The following is a 15,471-nucleotide window of genomic DNA, read 5'->3' as shown; positions in this document are numbered from 1 at the left end:
CTCTCTCTCTCTCTCTCTCTCTCTCTGTGTCTCTCATGAATAGATAAATTCTTTAAAAAAAAAAAAAGAAGAAGAAGAACAGAGATTCGTGGGCGCCCTCCCCGTGAGTCGGGGAAGCCGGGGAAGGTGCAAACGCGGGGCGCCCTCCGCTTGCCTCTGGGCTTTGCGGCGAGTGGGTGTCGGGTGAGGCTGCCCCGGAGGAAGCAGCGCGGGGACGTGTCGGGAAGGGCAGCCGTGGCCCCGACTGTCCGCGTCGCCCGGGAGGTCGCCGGGCTCTCGGGCTCTCAGTTCCCCGACCTGTAAGATGGGGCCAGTGGCACTCTCTCGTGGCGCCGGCCCGAGGTCAGGTGGCGCTGGTTACAGTGCGTGTCGCAGCCTCAGTCGGCAGGCGGGTCGTGCTGCTGCCGGGACGCCACAGACCCAGGGCGCGAGGGCGTCCCCTGCCATCAGCCCAGTGGGACGCTGTGGCACCCCAGCGAGGGCGTCAGAAAGGTGTCACGGCAGGTGCCCAGCAAATGGTTCTCGACGGAGGAGTGACGCCCTCCCGTCCGGTCCCGCGGATGGGACTGTTGGCTGGTTGTGCCGGTTCGGGGGCGCCCGTGTGCACACGAGCGTGTCGTCCTACGTCCTCTAAGGGCCCCAGACACGTGTCGCTCCCCGCCCAGCAGCCCTGACTCTGCTGCCGCGGCTCCCGTGCTCCCGGGAGTGCTCCGCCGCGGCGCCCGGGCCAGGAGCACCGCCCTGGGGGCCTCGGTTCAAACCCAGACCTGGCCGGGCCTGCTTCGGGAGGCCGCTCATCCCCTCGGAGCCTTGGTTTCCCCGTTTGGGACACGAGGGAGCTGTTCCCCAGCACGGATCTGCGCTGATGTGTTAGGACCCTGCACGCCTGGGACCCAGCGAGCGCGCGAGTCACTCGTCGTCACGCTGCCGTCGCGGCCGTGGTCGTTACTGACCGTACATTGTTCTGTCACAGAACAGAGTGACCTGAACATCTGCACGGTGACCTTGAGCCGTTCCAGTCGCAGGTCCCTGTGAAAACTGCTGCAATTAACATCTTTGTCAACATGACTCTTCGCTTCGTTGGAGAATTTCTTCAGGAAACGGGGTGGTTCCGACCGCGTCCTGTGGGCGACGGGAAGGAGCGTGGCCCGGCCCGCGTTGGCGTCCTGCGTGGGCCAGAGACGGGGAAGGCCGGAACCGCCGGCCACGTGCCCACTGCCGCGTAGAAGGCGATGCCACCGTTAAGCAGAGCAGGGATTGCGGAGCTAAGCTTACGGGCCCAGTGTTGGGGTCCCCGCCGTGACTCCGGGTCGTGAGGTCAAGCCCCGTGTTGGGCCCCCGGCTGGAGCCTACGTGGAAAAACAGAAACAAGGGCGATTCCTTGTGGCCAAAAAGCGGAAAGAAGCCAAATGTCAGCTGGTGACCCAGCCAGGGGTGGCGTGACTGCCAGGGACGAGCCCCGTGAGCTGTGGCAAGCAGGGAGCACGCGTGAACCGCGAGCGTCAGGCCGAGCACGGGGTCGGACTCGGGGGGCGCACCACACGGCTCCGTGGACGGGGAGGGTGGGATCAGGCAAATCCGTGGAGGCGACACAGTTCGTGGCACCGGGTGGGGGGCGACGGGAGCGAGGTGGCCGCGGGCCGATGGACTTGGAGCTAGACCGGGCTGGTGGGCGCGCGGCCTTGCGAACCCACAGAGCCCAGCGGATCGTACGCTTTATGGGATTTTTAGGAATATTTCATTTATTGATTTATTTGAGAGAGTGAAAGAGTGAGAGAGAGCGTGAGCGGGGCGAGGGCCCGGGGGGCAGCAGGCGCCCCTGGAGCAGGGAGCCCACCCGGACCCAGGGCTCCATTGCGGGCCCAGGGCCACGACCCGAGCCGGGCCGGACGCCTCAGCGACAGCCCCAGGCGCCCCCGAACCGCCCGTTAGGGGGAGTGACCGTTACGGTCTGTGGGTCACATTTCCGTAGAAGAAGGAGGAGGAGCCTCTGCACCCACGGGATCCCTTACTGCTTCGGACACGCGGAGTGCCGGGCGACACGTAGCACGCGGCATCTCGGTGGACGTGCTGCCTCCCGCTGTGGGGTTGCCCTGGGGTTGCAGGCGCCGGGGCCCCGGGAGGGTGGGCGGCTCGATGGGTGGAGCTGGGGGCTGATCGCGGTGCGTGGGGTGAGGGCGGGGCCGGGGGTCGGAGGGCCGGGGCTCCCCCCAGTCCACGCAGGCCCGCCGGGCATCGCGGGTGTCGGGAGGCGGGCTCGTGCGTTGCCTGTGGCCGGGCCGGGCGCCTGGCCGCGGAGGACGCAGCCTGTGCACGCGCGGACAGGCCGCCCGTGGACGGGGTCTCCGAGGCCCGTCCGGCCCGGGCCAGTGCCTTGTAGCGGGCGGCAGTGTTGCAGCCGCTCCTCGCGGGCCACTCGCGCTCCCCACGGCGCCCTGCTGCCGTCCCCCTCGCAGCCCCTGCCCGGCAGCCGCTCCGCACCCAGCGCTGTCCCCTGGTGGCTCCAGGCGCCCTCGCTGGCGTCCGCGCCGTGGTCCTGCCGACCCGCAGGAGCTGCCCTGAAGAGCCCCGCGTGTGCTGGCCCGGTGACTGTCCACACGCTCGTCCCTTTTAATGCTCGCGGGAATCGTGTCATGAAAGCCGGACGGTACGTCTCCTTCACGCGGAGGAACCGCCTGGCGAGGTCGGGAAATTCGCCCAGAGTCCCTCAACCCGGTGAGAAGAAGCAGGCCTTGCCGGCCGCGCGGCTCGTGGCTTGCCCTCTCCGGGCCTCCCTCCGCCGGCGCCTCGGGTCACCTCGGCTCACACGTGCCGTTTACTACTGTCCTCAGCCTTGGCCTGTGGGCCCTAGACGGCAAGTCGTCGCCCAGACGTCGGGGCGGTGACCCTGCTGCCCGTGTGGGGTCCGCTCGCACCCGGCCCCTCCTGGGACCCGACCAGGCCGCGGGGACCCGGCCTGGACCCGGGAACGCACACGCCGGCTGTGTCCTCGCCCTGTGGATGGGACGCTGGCCGTCTCTCCCGGGAGGGCGGCAAGGGGCAGGTCGTGCCTCCTCGGGGACCTGCGGTGTGTCCTGAGGCCACGAGAGCCCGGGCTGCTGCCTGCCAGCTCGAGAGAGCCGCTCGGAAGGCCGCCCCGTGGACCGCCTGCAGCCGGCGCTCTGGCAGTACCGAGGCCGCTGGGCCTGGGGGGTGGAGGCACCGTGGGGGTGGTGGAGGCACCGTGGGGGTGGTGGAGGCACCGTGGGGGGTGGAGGCACCGTGGGGGGTGTGGAGGCACCGTGGGGGGGGTGGAGGCACCGTGGGGGGGGTGGAGGCACCGTGGGGGGTGGAGGCACCGTGGGGGGGGTGGAGGCACCATGGGGGGTGGAGGCACCGTGGGGGGTGGAGGCACCGTGGGGGTGTGGAGGCACCGCGGTGGGGGGGGATGGAGGCACCGTGGGGGGGGTGGAGGCACCATGGGGGGTGGAGGCACCGTGGGGGGTGGAGGCACCGTGGGGGTGTGGAGGCACCGCGGTGGGGGGGGATGGAGGCACCGTGGGGGGGTGGAGGCACCGCGGTGGGGGGGTGGGGGGGATGGAGGCACGTGCCAGCTAGCCGGATTTTGGTAAAGCCCAGAGGAGGCTTCGTCGTAGCGGCAGCAGGACCGGGTGGTCGGGAGGCCAGCCTGGCACTTACCGGCTCTGACCTCCGTCGCCGCCACTTACTGACTGCGGCCTTGGGGCCAGTTTCTGAACTGCTGTGAAGCTCGGCGCCTCCGTTGTCCCGAGCGGGCGCCGCCTCGTTACACGGACAGAAAGAGACGATGCAACCCCCGCCCCGCCCCGCCCCGGGCCTGCGCCCCATGCGCGACGCTAACCGCGAGCAGTGGCCGGTACTGGAAAAAGCGTACTAGACGCTGGCGGCCTGCGCGGGGGTCCTGCCTGACGCCGATGCTGTCACCGATGCTGTCACGGGGGGCGGAGGAGTTCTCCTGAAGCCCAGGCGGGAGCGGTGGCTTCCCTGGTGGGCAGGGCCGGCCCAGGCGTCCCGTCCCCATCCCCGTCCCCGGCCCCGTCCCGTCCCGTCCTCCGGGTGAGCGCAGGTGGGCCCGGCCCCAGCCCCCAGGGCCCCGGGCGGAGCGGCCAGGACAGGCTGCCTCCCGCCCCCTGGGTCCCCGCAGCCAACGAGCCGCATCTACAGGTCAGAAAGCCTTTCCCGGGATGAGCCCCGCGGCTGAGCGCACCAGTGCCCGCGGCGGAGGATGGGCCTCAGCTGGAATTCCCTCGAGCCCTTGCAGTTTCCAGGCACAGGTCCCCCCGGGGGGAGGGGGGGGCGCGTGGCCCCGGGGCCTGATTTCTCCGCCTTCCCTGCCTTGGCGACATCCGCGCCTGTCGCCCGTGAGCCTGTCATGGATTCCTGCAGGTGGCGGGCGGGGTGTCCTCCTACCGTCGTCGGCGCGGGGGTTGCCCCTCGTTCGGCTGTTGTCTATGATGCTGCCGACCCGTAGGACAGACTTTTAAAACAACTTTTGGGAGTGCGTCGTGACGACGAATTCCTAGAGGGACCGGAGGTGGGTAGGTCCCCTGGGCCCCGAGGTCTTGGGAAAGAGCACACGGATCGCGAGCCCGGGCGGCGTCTCCTGCTCCGGAATGGGAGGGACAGACGCTGTGCCGACGGGACACAGGACAGTTTGCTGAGCCAGGCATAGAATTTTCTGGAAGGGGCTAGACTTTTCCATGACAACGTCGCCAGCTGATGCCCCAGTCTTCCGACCGCTTCCTCCGGCTGCCTCCCCGGCGTCCACCGCTGTGGACTCCCGCGGCCCAATGCCACGCGGCCTGCTGTCCCCCCCGGCTCCACAGCACCGCACCCCGCGCCTCCTGGGGGCGGGTCCCCGAAAGCAGGCAAGGTCTGACGTATTCCTTGGACTCAGGACTTGATAAAATACAGGACTCGGGGCACAGGTGGGCGCCCCGTTGCTGCCCCGGGGTGAGCCGCTGACCCTCAGGTTGTCGCTGAGCCTGAGAACTGGGACTCGACAGGCGAGGGCCCCCGACAAGGACCCCGGAAGGAGCCCCACGAGGGCTGGCCCTCCCGAGACTGACGGGGGCTTCCCTGGGGCCCGAGTTCCCTGCGGGGAGCGGCCCGGGGCCCCCAGGGTGGCGGTGGGGCCCAGACCCCCGGTGAACGCGGCCGTGGGAGCCCGAGGCCCAGGAGCGGGAGCGGCCGACGGTCCTCATCCTCGTCGCGGGAGCACCGGGAGCACCGGGAGCACTAGGAGCACCGGGAGCACCGGCCCCACACGTCCCGGCCGCTGCAGGTAGGGGAGCAGGGAGCGGGGAGGGGTCGCACCGCGGGCACTGGCCAGGCAGGGGCCAGTGGGTTGGGGGGCAGATCAGGACCTCCTCTCGGACTGGTTTTTAAAGATTTATTTATTTATTAGAGAGAGAGACAGAGAGAAGGGGAGAGGAAGGGGGAAGGAGAGGGAGGGAGGGGGAGAGAAGCAGAGTCCCCTCCAAGCAGAGCCCGCATCCCTCTGTCCCGGGCCCTGAGACCCTGACCCGAGCCCCAGGTGGCAGCTCAGCGACAGCCCCAGGCGCCCCGTCCTGCCCCCTCTGCCTCTCTCTCCCTCCTGCACCCCTCCTCCTCCCCTAAGCCTGCACCCCTCCTCCTCCCCCATCACCCGGGCACCGCCAGCAGGGCGCCCTCCCTCCTGGGCTCTCCCTTGCTGCCTCCTTGCCCCCTTTCAGGCCTCACGTCGCATGACCCCCCCCCCCGCCCAGTCTATCCTGTCGCTGGCGTGTTTTCTTCTTAGCAGTGCCATTTCCTGAGATCCTCCCCTCCTGACCCCCTCACCAGCAAGTAGGCTCCAGGGGCGCCGGGGCTTAGCGGCTGAGCGCCTGCCTTGGGCCCAGGCTGTGACCCCAGATCCCGGGATTGAGGGAGCCCGACTTCTCCCTCTGCCTGTGTGTGTCTCTCTCTCTTGCTGGGTCTCATGAATAAATAAATAAAATCTTTAAAAAAAGAAAGAGGGATGATCCCTGGTGGCTCAGCGGTTTAGCACCTGCCTTGGACCCAGGACGTGATCCTGGGGTCCCGGGATCGAGTCCCACATCGGGCTCCCGGTGTGGAGCCTGCTGCTCCCTCTGCCTGTGTCTCTGCCCCTCTCTCTCTCTCTCTCTGTGTGTCTCTCATGAATGAATGAATAAATAAAAAATAAAAAAATAAATAAATCTAGAAAGAAACAAAGAAAAGAAAAAAAAGAAAAGAAAAGAAAAGAGGCTTCGTTCCCAGGGGTCGCACCAGGGGCGCTGGGGGCGGAGGACCGTGAGGCACGTGGAGGGGCCCCTCCAGGATCCCCAGCGGAGCTGCCCCGGTGGGGCCTCCTGCAGGCCTCTCGTCATCTTTCATCCCACGGGGGCTGCTCCACACCCAGCAGTGGGGGACGCCCTGGCCTGTGTGCCCCGTGGTTCTGGCCCGCCCTGCCCGGCTCTGCGGGGAGCCCCGGACGGAGGGTGGGAGCTCCTGGAGGGCCTCTAGGTCCGGGAGCTGAGGCTTGGAGAGGGCTGATGGGAGGCCACCGCCACCCGCTGGCTCCCCCGCAGCCCCGGGAGCGCACTGGGCTCGGCGTTCTCTCCACCCGGGCCCAGGCCAGGCATGTCGGGCTGTTCCAGGCCTCGGCCTGTGGATGGCGGGGGCCTGGGGGCAGGGCCGTGGCACCCTGGGTCAAGGTCTCCCGCCGCCCAGGCCGCAGCTCAGGGGCCGCATCCGCCTGGCCGCGGGCTCTGCACTCAGGGTGGCCGCCGGGTGGGGGGCTCCCGGCTGGGTGTGCGGCCAAGGCTCCGTGGGCACCCCACTGGGCCCTGTGCTCTCGGGGACAGAGGGGGCTGTGTGCGCCCCGCCAAGACACCTCCTCCCTCCCCGACCCCCGAGCCTCTGCCCTTGGGCCTCGGACTGCGACCCAGGCCCCGCCAGCTCCAGCGCTCCGGAGGGCAGGGCAGCGGCCGGGCCGGCCTCCCGAGTTCCGCGACCTTCCACGGGTGCCTCTGCTTTCCGGGAAAGCATCTGAATCTGTCTCCGGTGCAACCACCCAGGACAAGCCTGAAGCCTCAGTCGGAGTCCCGCCGACCACTCTGTCCTGAGCCAGCTCCCCGCTTGGCTCTGGGGGTTCCTGTAGGCTCAGAGGCCCCGGCAGCTGGGTGAGCACGCCCCTAGATTCTTCTCTGAGCCAACCCCACGTTGCATACGGGGATCAAACATTAACTCCTTAATGCCGTAGGATCGGACGTGTCCCCCACGCACAGGGCAGAGACTGTCAGCGGAGCAGGCTTTGCAGGAGGCATAAATCTCTCAGATCACGGCCGAAGGGACTGACACTGGCTTAGGGGAATGCCATCTGCAGGTTTCAAAAAAAAAAAAAAACTAAAATTTTAAAAAAGTGAATCACACGTGGTCCCAGCTCCCAAGGACTTTAGATAAACCCTTTCACTCCTCTGAGCTCACTTCTGCACAGTGGGGTCGGCGGTCCCTGTGGAAGCTTGCTAGAGTTAGGAAGTGAGGGGATACCTCGTTGGATTTGAATTTCAGATAAATAGTGAGTAGTATTTTAGCATAAGTGTGTCCCGTGCAATACTTGGCACATACTAATATTATTCATTATTTAAATTCGAATTTAACCTGCGTCTTGTATTTTATCCAGCAACCCTACCCTGTGCAGAGTAGTCCAGGAATTGTTTAGGGACAGAAGGAATAATATGTGAATTAATAATGTATGAAAGTGCTTTACAGCTGATACAAAGTTCTGTGTCAGCAAGGAGGGCTCGGATCGCAGTGCTTGGACGGGAAAGGGTCTCTCGCGGGCCTGCGGGTCTCTGCTCCCCGTGGAGCTCCAGCACACCAGGGGCGCCCCGCTGCTGCGGCCCGGACCAACGCTTTGAATCCAGGGCAGTGAATCCCAAACCAACAGGACGGAGCAGGTGCGACAAAGCCCCGAGGGTCTGGAGCTACAGGAGAGTCCAGACAGGCCCCGGCGGCTGCGGTGAGCCCCGCGGTTTCTAGCCACGTCCGCAGCAGCGGGTCTGCCGTCCTGCCTGAGCTGCTTGGGCTCCCCCGGAAGGGCTGGGGGGCCTGGCGGCCTGCTGCTGCCCGCTCCCGTCCGGGGTGGCCGGCCCAAGGCCACGCGGGGCTCAGGGCAGGGCAAGGGCTGGCCGGGCCCTCCACTCCCCACGGTGCAGGCCACCCGTCCTCCAGCCCGGAGGTGCGCCTGGGAGCTCCGCGGCCCACACCAGCTCCGCGGCCCTCACCAGCTCCAGGGCCTGCACCGGCTCCGGGGCCTGCACAGTCGCACCAGCCTCCAGTCATCATGATGCTACTCGGCCCGGCCGCCGTGCTTCCCGGTTCTCTCCAGTGTGCTCGGCGCCTCGGTGTCCTTTACGTCGCCCTCCCTGACTTTGACGTCCCTCCACCATCTGCTGCCCGCGCGGCCACCTGGCCTACAGCAGGTCCCGGGCAGGCCGTGGGAGTGGCGGGGAGGTCCAGGTGCAGGATCCCGAGTGTGGCCGCGGAGTGTGGCCTTCCCGAGGCCCAGGTGGGGAGCCTGACGGCACCTCCGCCTTCTGGGAGGACCCGGGAGCCTATTTCTGCAGGGAGCGTCCCCGGCGCCTCATCGGGGCTTCACAGACCAGAACCTTCCACCACCGTGGTTAGGTTAGCACGGCTGGCATTAGTTATTTCACAACGGTGACCTATGACCCCGAGCCCTCCTCCTCCCTGTGCTCACAGGGAGCGGCCACAGGCCCCAGGGAGGGGGGGCAGGCGACTCTCCCGTCCTTGGTGTTCCTGGACGGCCAGCCTCAGTGACCCCTTGATACCCGTCGTCACCACCGGGGAATCAGTCTTGTGTCTCCCTCCCCCTCGCCCCACACCTAAGCCCAGAGCAAGTCCTGACAGGCCGTGTGTAAGGTCCACCCTGGCTGTGCCTCTGGGCCAGTCCGTCGGCCGCCGATCGCGCAGCCTTCTCACGGCCCGTGCTCCTGCCCCCCGCCCAGGGCGCCCCCCACCCCCGCGCTCTCCCCGGACCTCCTGTTGCTCGTAGAAGACCCCACGGCCGCCAGGACAGCTCTGCAGAGCGGGTCCTGCCTCATGCAGCTCCTTCTCCCCGGCGGCCGCGCTGCTCAGCTCTCCTTCCAGCTCCTTCCGGCCTCCGAGGCCCGCACTTGCTGCTCCGTCTGCTTTCTGCACAGCCAGCGGCTTCCTTTGGTTTCAGGTGGAAGGTCCATCCTCGGAGAGGCCCGCCCTGCCCACCCTAAGGGGCTGCATCCATGTATTCTGTGTCCCAGCCTGTTGATCCCCTTTGTGCCGCTTGTTACTCATCTGTGAATATCTTGCTTATTTTCCCATTTATTCGCTATCTCACTTGCTATCTTGTTGGTTAAAGATCTTATTTATATATCTGAGAGGGAGAGAGAGAGAGCGAGCGAGCGCAGGGGGAGAGGCAGGACCCCAGGACCCTGAGACCATGACCCGAGCCCAAGGCAGACGCGTCACCGTCGGAGCCCCCGGGCGCCCCCCACGTGCTGTCGTGTAAGCTTCGTGAGCACCGGGTACTGTCGGGTGTGTCTTGTTCACTAGGGTGTCTCTAGATCAGTGTTTACTACATTTCTGGTGAGTGCAGGAAGGAACCCGCGCTTTGCAATGACAGACGCGCAGACAGGTTGATTCTCACCGGGGCCTGGAAGCGGTGAGGCCAAGCCCGCAGGACTTTTCCCGCTGGACCATTTCGCCGTGAGGGGAGACAGACGCAGCCCCGGAGCCCAGCCGGGCTGACTCATAGACACTGACACGGGACTGGAAGGCAGAGGTTCCACGATCCGTCTCTAAAGAAGCAGCACGGCCCGCGCGTGGCTACGGGTTCCATCCAGTTCCAAACTTGGGGCCGCACCGGAGGCGTCGCACACACCCAGTACACACCCAGTACACACCCAGTACACACCCAGCGATCGTAAGGCAGGTGCAGTGACTGAGAAAGGGAATCAGACCCACCGGCCTGAGCGCAGGCTGGATCCCCCAGGACCCTCTCCAGAGCCCGTCTACCTTAGGGGACGGGAAGGAGGGGAAGACGTTGTTTCTAGCTCCCTTACAACGCGGCCTCCTTTGGAAGCCTTTGCCCTTCCTGAGGTCCTGGCTGCTGCGTGAGGGCAGACTCCGGTTATTGCCTGGAGCGTTGATAAGAAGCCGGCAGGAGGGCATCATTTCAGTGACTCCAGGAGGAAAGCGCCCGGCCAGAGACCCTCTGGACATGAAGAGCCCTGGGCCGGGAGTCAGAGGGCAGTGCCGTGGATGGGAGGGCCCTGGGGTTCCGGCCAGGACACTCGGGGTGCCTGCTGCCTCTCAGCTGCCCTCTGGAATGACGTGGTCTGATGGTGGCCCGAGGGTCAGAGGGTGCGGATCCGATCCCGGCTCTGTAACAAACGTGCAGGGAGGGCCCGTCAAAGGCCTTTTCCTCCTCTAGATCTTGGCTTATTGTCTGTGCGATGCCAGGGTTGCAGGCCTGATTCCTGAGCCCCTTCCCGTCTCATATTTGCTCTTGCTGCTCCTGTGAAACGTCTGCTCCTCCAGGACCGAGCTTCCTTACATCCAGGCCTCAGAAAACAGCATGAAATCGGCACAGCTGTTTCAGAAAAGTTCAACAAAGAGCATCTAAAAAAAAACATATATATATATATATATATATATATTATAATATCTATAAATGATCAAGGTGCTCTTTGTTGAACTTTTCTGAAATTATATATATATGTATATATATAATTTATTTTTTTTCCAAAAGTAACCTCTCCACCCAATGTGGGGCTCAAGCACAGGACTCTGAGATCAAGAGTCTCATGCTCTCCCGACTGAGCCAGCCAGGGCCCTTCAGCAAAGAGCATCTTAGTTCTAAAGGCCTGGACTTTTCGGGGGGGGGGGGGCAAGGAGTCAAGTGCCCACTCCTGCCTCTCTGCCAGTGCTGGACACGAGGTACCCACTCCAATGACAGGTATGCACTCTAATGAAGGGGTGCGGGGTCTTCAAGAAGGGTGAGGTTGTGCAAGCGGGTCAAAGAGACTCCTCTGAGAGTCTAGAATTTCTGGATATTGAACCCCAAGGACACTGTGCTCTCCTGCACTCGACCCACTATGTAAGAAGAAAAGGTTCAGGAAAATCAGACGTGTTCCAGTGCTGTTTGCATGTTTTCTCCGGGCAGGCTTTGGCTCAACTTCCTAGACAGGGTCTTATTTGATCTTGAGCCCTATAAGGTAGATATTGTGGCCCTAATTCTACAGAGGAGGCAGTTGCGACACAGAGCCGCCAAGTGACTTGTCCAAGGTTATACAGCTAGAAGGGCCCGCGTTGTACACAGAACTCTATGCCACACCGATATCTTTCCTAATAATAGCAGTAAAAGATAATCAAAGTTGAGGAAGTTCAGTGAGCATTGGACTTGAGGATTAAATAAATGGCCATAAACCCTAGTTCTTCCATTTATTGGCTGGTGACCTTGGGCAAGCCACTTGACTTCTTTAGGTGACGGTGTGCTGACCGATGTGGAGATGATCACTCCTACTTTGCAGTATAAGGACTAAAAAAGGGCTAATGTACACGCAGTGGCCAGCACCGCCGCCTGCGCTGGTAAGTGTTGGTCGGCAACATATTATCTAATATTATCACTACTGCCGTTGGTCCATCCTCCCTCCAGAGCGACTGCAAAGTTCAAGTGAGATAATGATAGTGAAAGCTTGTGTTCTGCACCTATCAGCGATCCCCTTTATTACGATTCCAGCAATCTAAGGGCAAGAGTGACTTTCGAAGCTTTGGCCCCATTCGTCCCCCAAATGGCTCACATTCTTTGCTCTACGGCCAACACTGATGACGAGCGAGGGTTTGACTTGGTGCCCACTCTGAATGACGTCCTTCAGTAGGTCTCCGAGAACTGCAGCAAATGCATTTCTGAGCTTATTTTTAGCATCTTCTAGAAGGACTTTGAAGCGGGACTTCAACATTTGGCTTCGTTGTTTGGGGAAGGTGCTTTGCACTTAATGTGAGTTTATGACTAAGGACTTTCTCTCATCATCCTGAGATACCGCGGAGGCGGGTCAGGGATGTGGCCGCCGACCTACGCCCAGAGCCAGGTGAATTCTCTTGGTGGTGGTTCCCCATTGAAGGGCCATGTGTTTGTTGTAAACGGATATTTGGAAAACACAGGGGCACCTGGCTGGCTCAGTCAGTAAAGCAGGCGATTCTGGACCTCGCGGTCGGGACTGAGCCCCACTTTGGACATAGAGATTACTTAAAAATAAAATCTTAAGGGGCTCTTGGGTGGCGCAGTCAGTTCAATGTTGGGCTCTTGACTCTGGCTCAGGTGATGATCTCAAGGTCATGAGATTGAGCCCCATATCAGCTCCGCACTGAGCGTGGAGTCTGCTTGGGATCATCCCTCCCTCTGCCCCTCCCCACCTCAAATAAATAAATAAATATTAAGAAAAATAAAATCTTAAAAAAATTTTGGAAAATGCAAGAAAATATGAGAAGAGACCTTTACCCACAACGCAAACATTCAGAGGCAAAGATTATTCCTATATTGGTGTTTTTCCTTTTGGTCTTTTTTACATATATCCTACATAATCGAGATCATAATATAAAGTCTCCCCACCCCCTTTTTTTACATTTTTTAAAAAGTAGACTCCACACCCAGTGTGGAGCCCAGTGCAGGGCTTGAACTCCAGACCCTGAGATTAAGATCTGAGCTGAGATGGAGTCAGATGCTTACCTGACTGAGCCACTGCGTCGCCCTATCCTCTATTTTTTAAAAATATTTTATTTGTTTATTCATTCATGAGAGACAGAGAGAGAGGCAGAGACACAGGCAGAGGAAGAAGCAGGCTCCATGCAGGGAGCCCGATCGGGACTCGATCTCAGGACCCCGGGGTCATCCCCTGGGCCAAAGGCAGACGCTCAACTGCTGAGCCCCCCGGGCGTCCCTCATAGGACTATTTTTAGAGCAGTTTTAGGTTCAGGGAAAAATTGAGAGGAAGAGACAGAGATTTCCCATATACGCTCTGTCTCCGCACAAGCACAGCCTCCCCGGCTTTCAACATCCCCCACCAGACTGGTCCATCTGTTACGAGTGATGAACCTACAGTGACACGTCGTAGTCACCCCAGGTCCGTACCTTACACGGTGGTTCACTCTCAGTGTTATATTTTATGGGTTTGGACAAATGTGTAATGATACGTATCCATCATTATAATATATCGTACTGTCTCCATAGTTTTCCCTTTTTCAGAACATCCCATACCTGGAATCATATAGAATGTGATTTGCTTTGCATTTACTATTCGTCATATCTTTTCATGGATTGAGAGCTCATTTTTTTCCTAGCACTGAATAATATTTTATTGTCTGGATGCACCCCAGTTTATTTATCCACTTACCTACTGGCAGACATCGTGGCTGCTTCCAAGTTTGGGCAATTATTATTTTTTTTTCAGGTTTATTTATTTGTTTGAGGGAGAGAGAGACAGACGGCACGAGCCCAGGAAGCGGCAGAGGAGAGGGAGCAGCAGGCAGGGAGCGACGTGGGGCCGGATCCCAGGACCCCAGGGTCACGGCCTGAGCCGAAGGCAGAGGCTCGACCGCCCAGGTGCCCTCACTTTACACTCTTAAGGCACTTCCTCACCAGCAAGTATTACCAATTTCTAAAAATTCTTGCCTGAAATTCAGGTTAAAAAAAAAAAAAAAAAGTAACTCATTGTTTCAATTTGCAAATCTTTGATTACTTAAGTTGAATATACAGCATTTCGTGTTTTTTAGACATTTGTACCTCTCCCAGTGTGAGTGTTCTGTTAGTGCCCTTTGCTGGGCAGACTTGTTAATAGCGGCCCCAATAATCCTAAAGTTGTCTGCAGATGATGCCAGAGCTTGCATTTGGCCACATCTGATAGGAGGCCAGGCTCCGGCAGGATTAGAAATTGTCCGTGTCAGCATTGCTGTTTCAATGAAACAGAAAGGGGAAAGTTTCCATGTTTTATTGGAATCTGGGAGATGAAGTTATTTTGCTGAGCCGCATCTCTTTTTTTTTATTATTCTTTCTCTTCTTTTCATACTCTTCAAAGCTGCTCTTTTCTTAAATTCTGCTTGTATAAGGGGGTAAAATGTGGTGCGTATGTGTCCTTTTTTTTTCAGCATATGTCCACCGACCTCCTACTGTGTGCAACACATAGTGGCCGCGTGAATGGATTGTGGAGTCTTGAGGAGAGCCTGAGCTTTGGAACTGGCTGGAGCTTGGGCAAATCCCTTCACCTTTCAGAGGTCGGCAGTGTGGGGACAGCCCTACCTTTTGAGAATAAATACGTTATGAACGCAAAACTGCATTCATACAGTGTTTACCATTTGGTGAGGCTCCATTTAGTTCAACAAACAATTTATTTATTTATTTATTTATTTTAAGATTTATTTATTTCTTTGGGGAGGGGGAAGAGGGAGAGAGTCTCAAGCAGAGTCTGTGCTGAGTGCAGAGCCGGACCTAGGGTTTGATCCCATGACCCCGAGACCACAACCTGAGCTGAAACCAAGAGTCGAGTCGCCCAACCCACTGCACCACCCAGGCGCCCCTCCACAAACACTTCCTGAGCCACTCCTGTGTATGTGACGTGGTGCTAAGTACTGAGTACACAAAAGGAATCCGATAGGGCACTTTATAGCGTCCGCATTGCCTACAGGAGAAAGCTCACGCTGCCCCTCTGCTCTGAGGAGTCCTCTCTGACCCCTGCCGTTCCGCGGCCCCCTCATTATCAAGTCTAGTGGCCCCATAGGTCATGGGTGGGTTGACAGCTCTCCTGAGAGCCCTGGGTCTTAGCCACAGTTCTGGAGCAGCAGGGGAAGTGCCAGCCAACGTTCTATTACACACAGAGTCAGAGCTGTAATTTCCCCCCCTCTTTTCTTCTTAACATTAGATCATGATCATTTTCCCTTTACAGCACAGTTGTTAAGGGAGCTACGGTAGCTGGCCAGCCTCAGTTTGATTTCTGAGGCTCTATCTCTTACTAAGTATCTTTGGGCAAGTGGCTTAACCTGTCTGTGCCCTAGTTTCTTTATCTGTAAAATAAGGATAATAATAGTGCCTTCTTCCTGGGGTTCTTTTTAGGATTAAACAAAACATTTCACGTGTAGCTCTTGGTGTAATGTCTAGCACACAGCAAGAGCTCAATGAGCTCTTATGACTATTTACTATATTGTCTTCAGAGCCGCCCTTGTAATGACTTTATATGATGAAATTGAACAGACGTAATAATACCTTTGATAGTGGGTATGTAAGGTGTTTCTGATTTTTAAATTTTATTTGAGAGAGAGAGAGAGAGTAGGAGAGAGCACGAAAGGGGAGGTGGGTAGAGGGAGGGGAAGAAGCAGACTCTGCTGAGCAGGGAGCCCAATGATGACGTGGGGCTTCGTCCG

The 15,471-nt window shown here is 59.8% G+C and overlaps 1 protein-coding gene across 1 annotated transcript in view; it reads left to right on the top strand.

Moving 5' to 3' along the window:
• The window catches only part of FBXW2 (F-box and WD repeat domain containing 2), a 51,876-nt gene extending 37,491 nt beyond the window's left edge, over positions 1-14,385 (top strand). Inside the window, exons 8-9 of the mRNA XM_077913118.1 lie at positions 13,509-13,660; positions 14,203-14,385. Coding sequence (XP_077769244.1) covers positions 13,509-13,660; positions 14,203-14,240 — 190 coding nt within the window. The 3' untranslated portion in view covers positions 14,241-14,385. The remainder of the gene's footprint in view (positions 1-13,508; positions 13,661-14,202) is intronic.
• Positions 14,386-15,471: the final 1,086 nt, after the last annotated feature.

Source organism: Canis aureus, chromosome 10 (assembly GCF_053574225.1).
Source record: "Canis aureus isolate CA01 chromosome 10, VMU_Caureus_v.1.0, whole genome shotgun sequence".
Classification (NCBI taxonomy): Eukaryota; Metazoa; Chordata; class Mammalia; order Carnivora; family Canidae; genus Canis; species Canis aureus.
The sequence above is the reverse complement of the archived record's forward strand: the minus strand, read 5'-3'. Positions and strand labels throughout refer to the sequence as shown.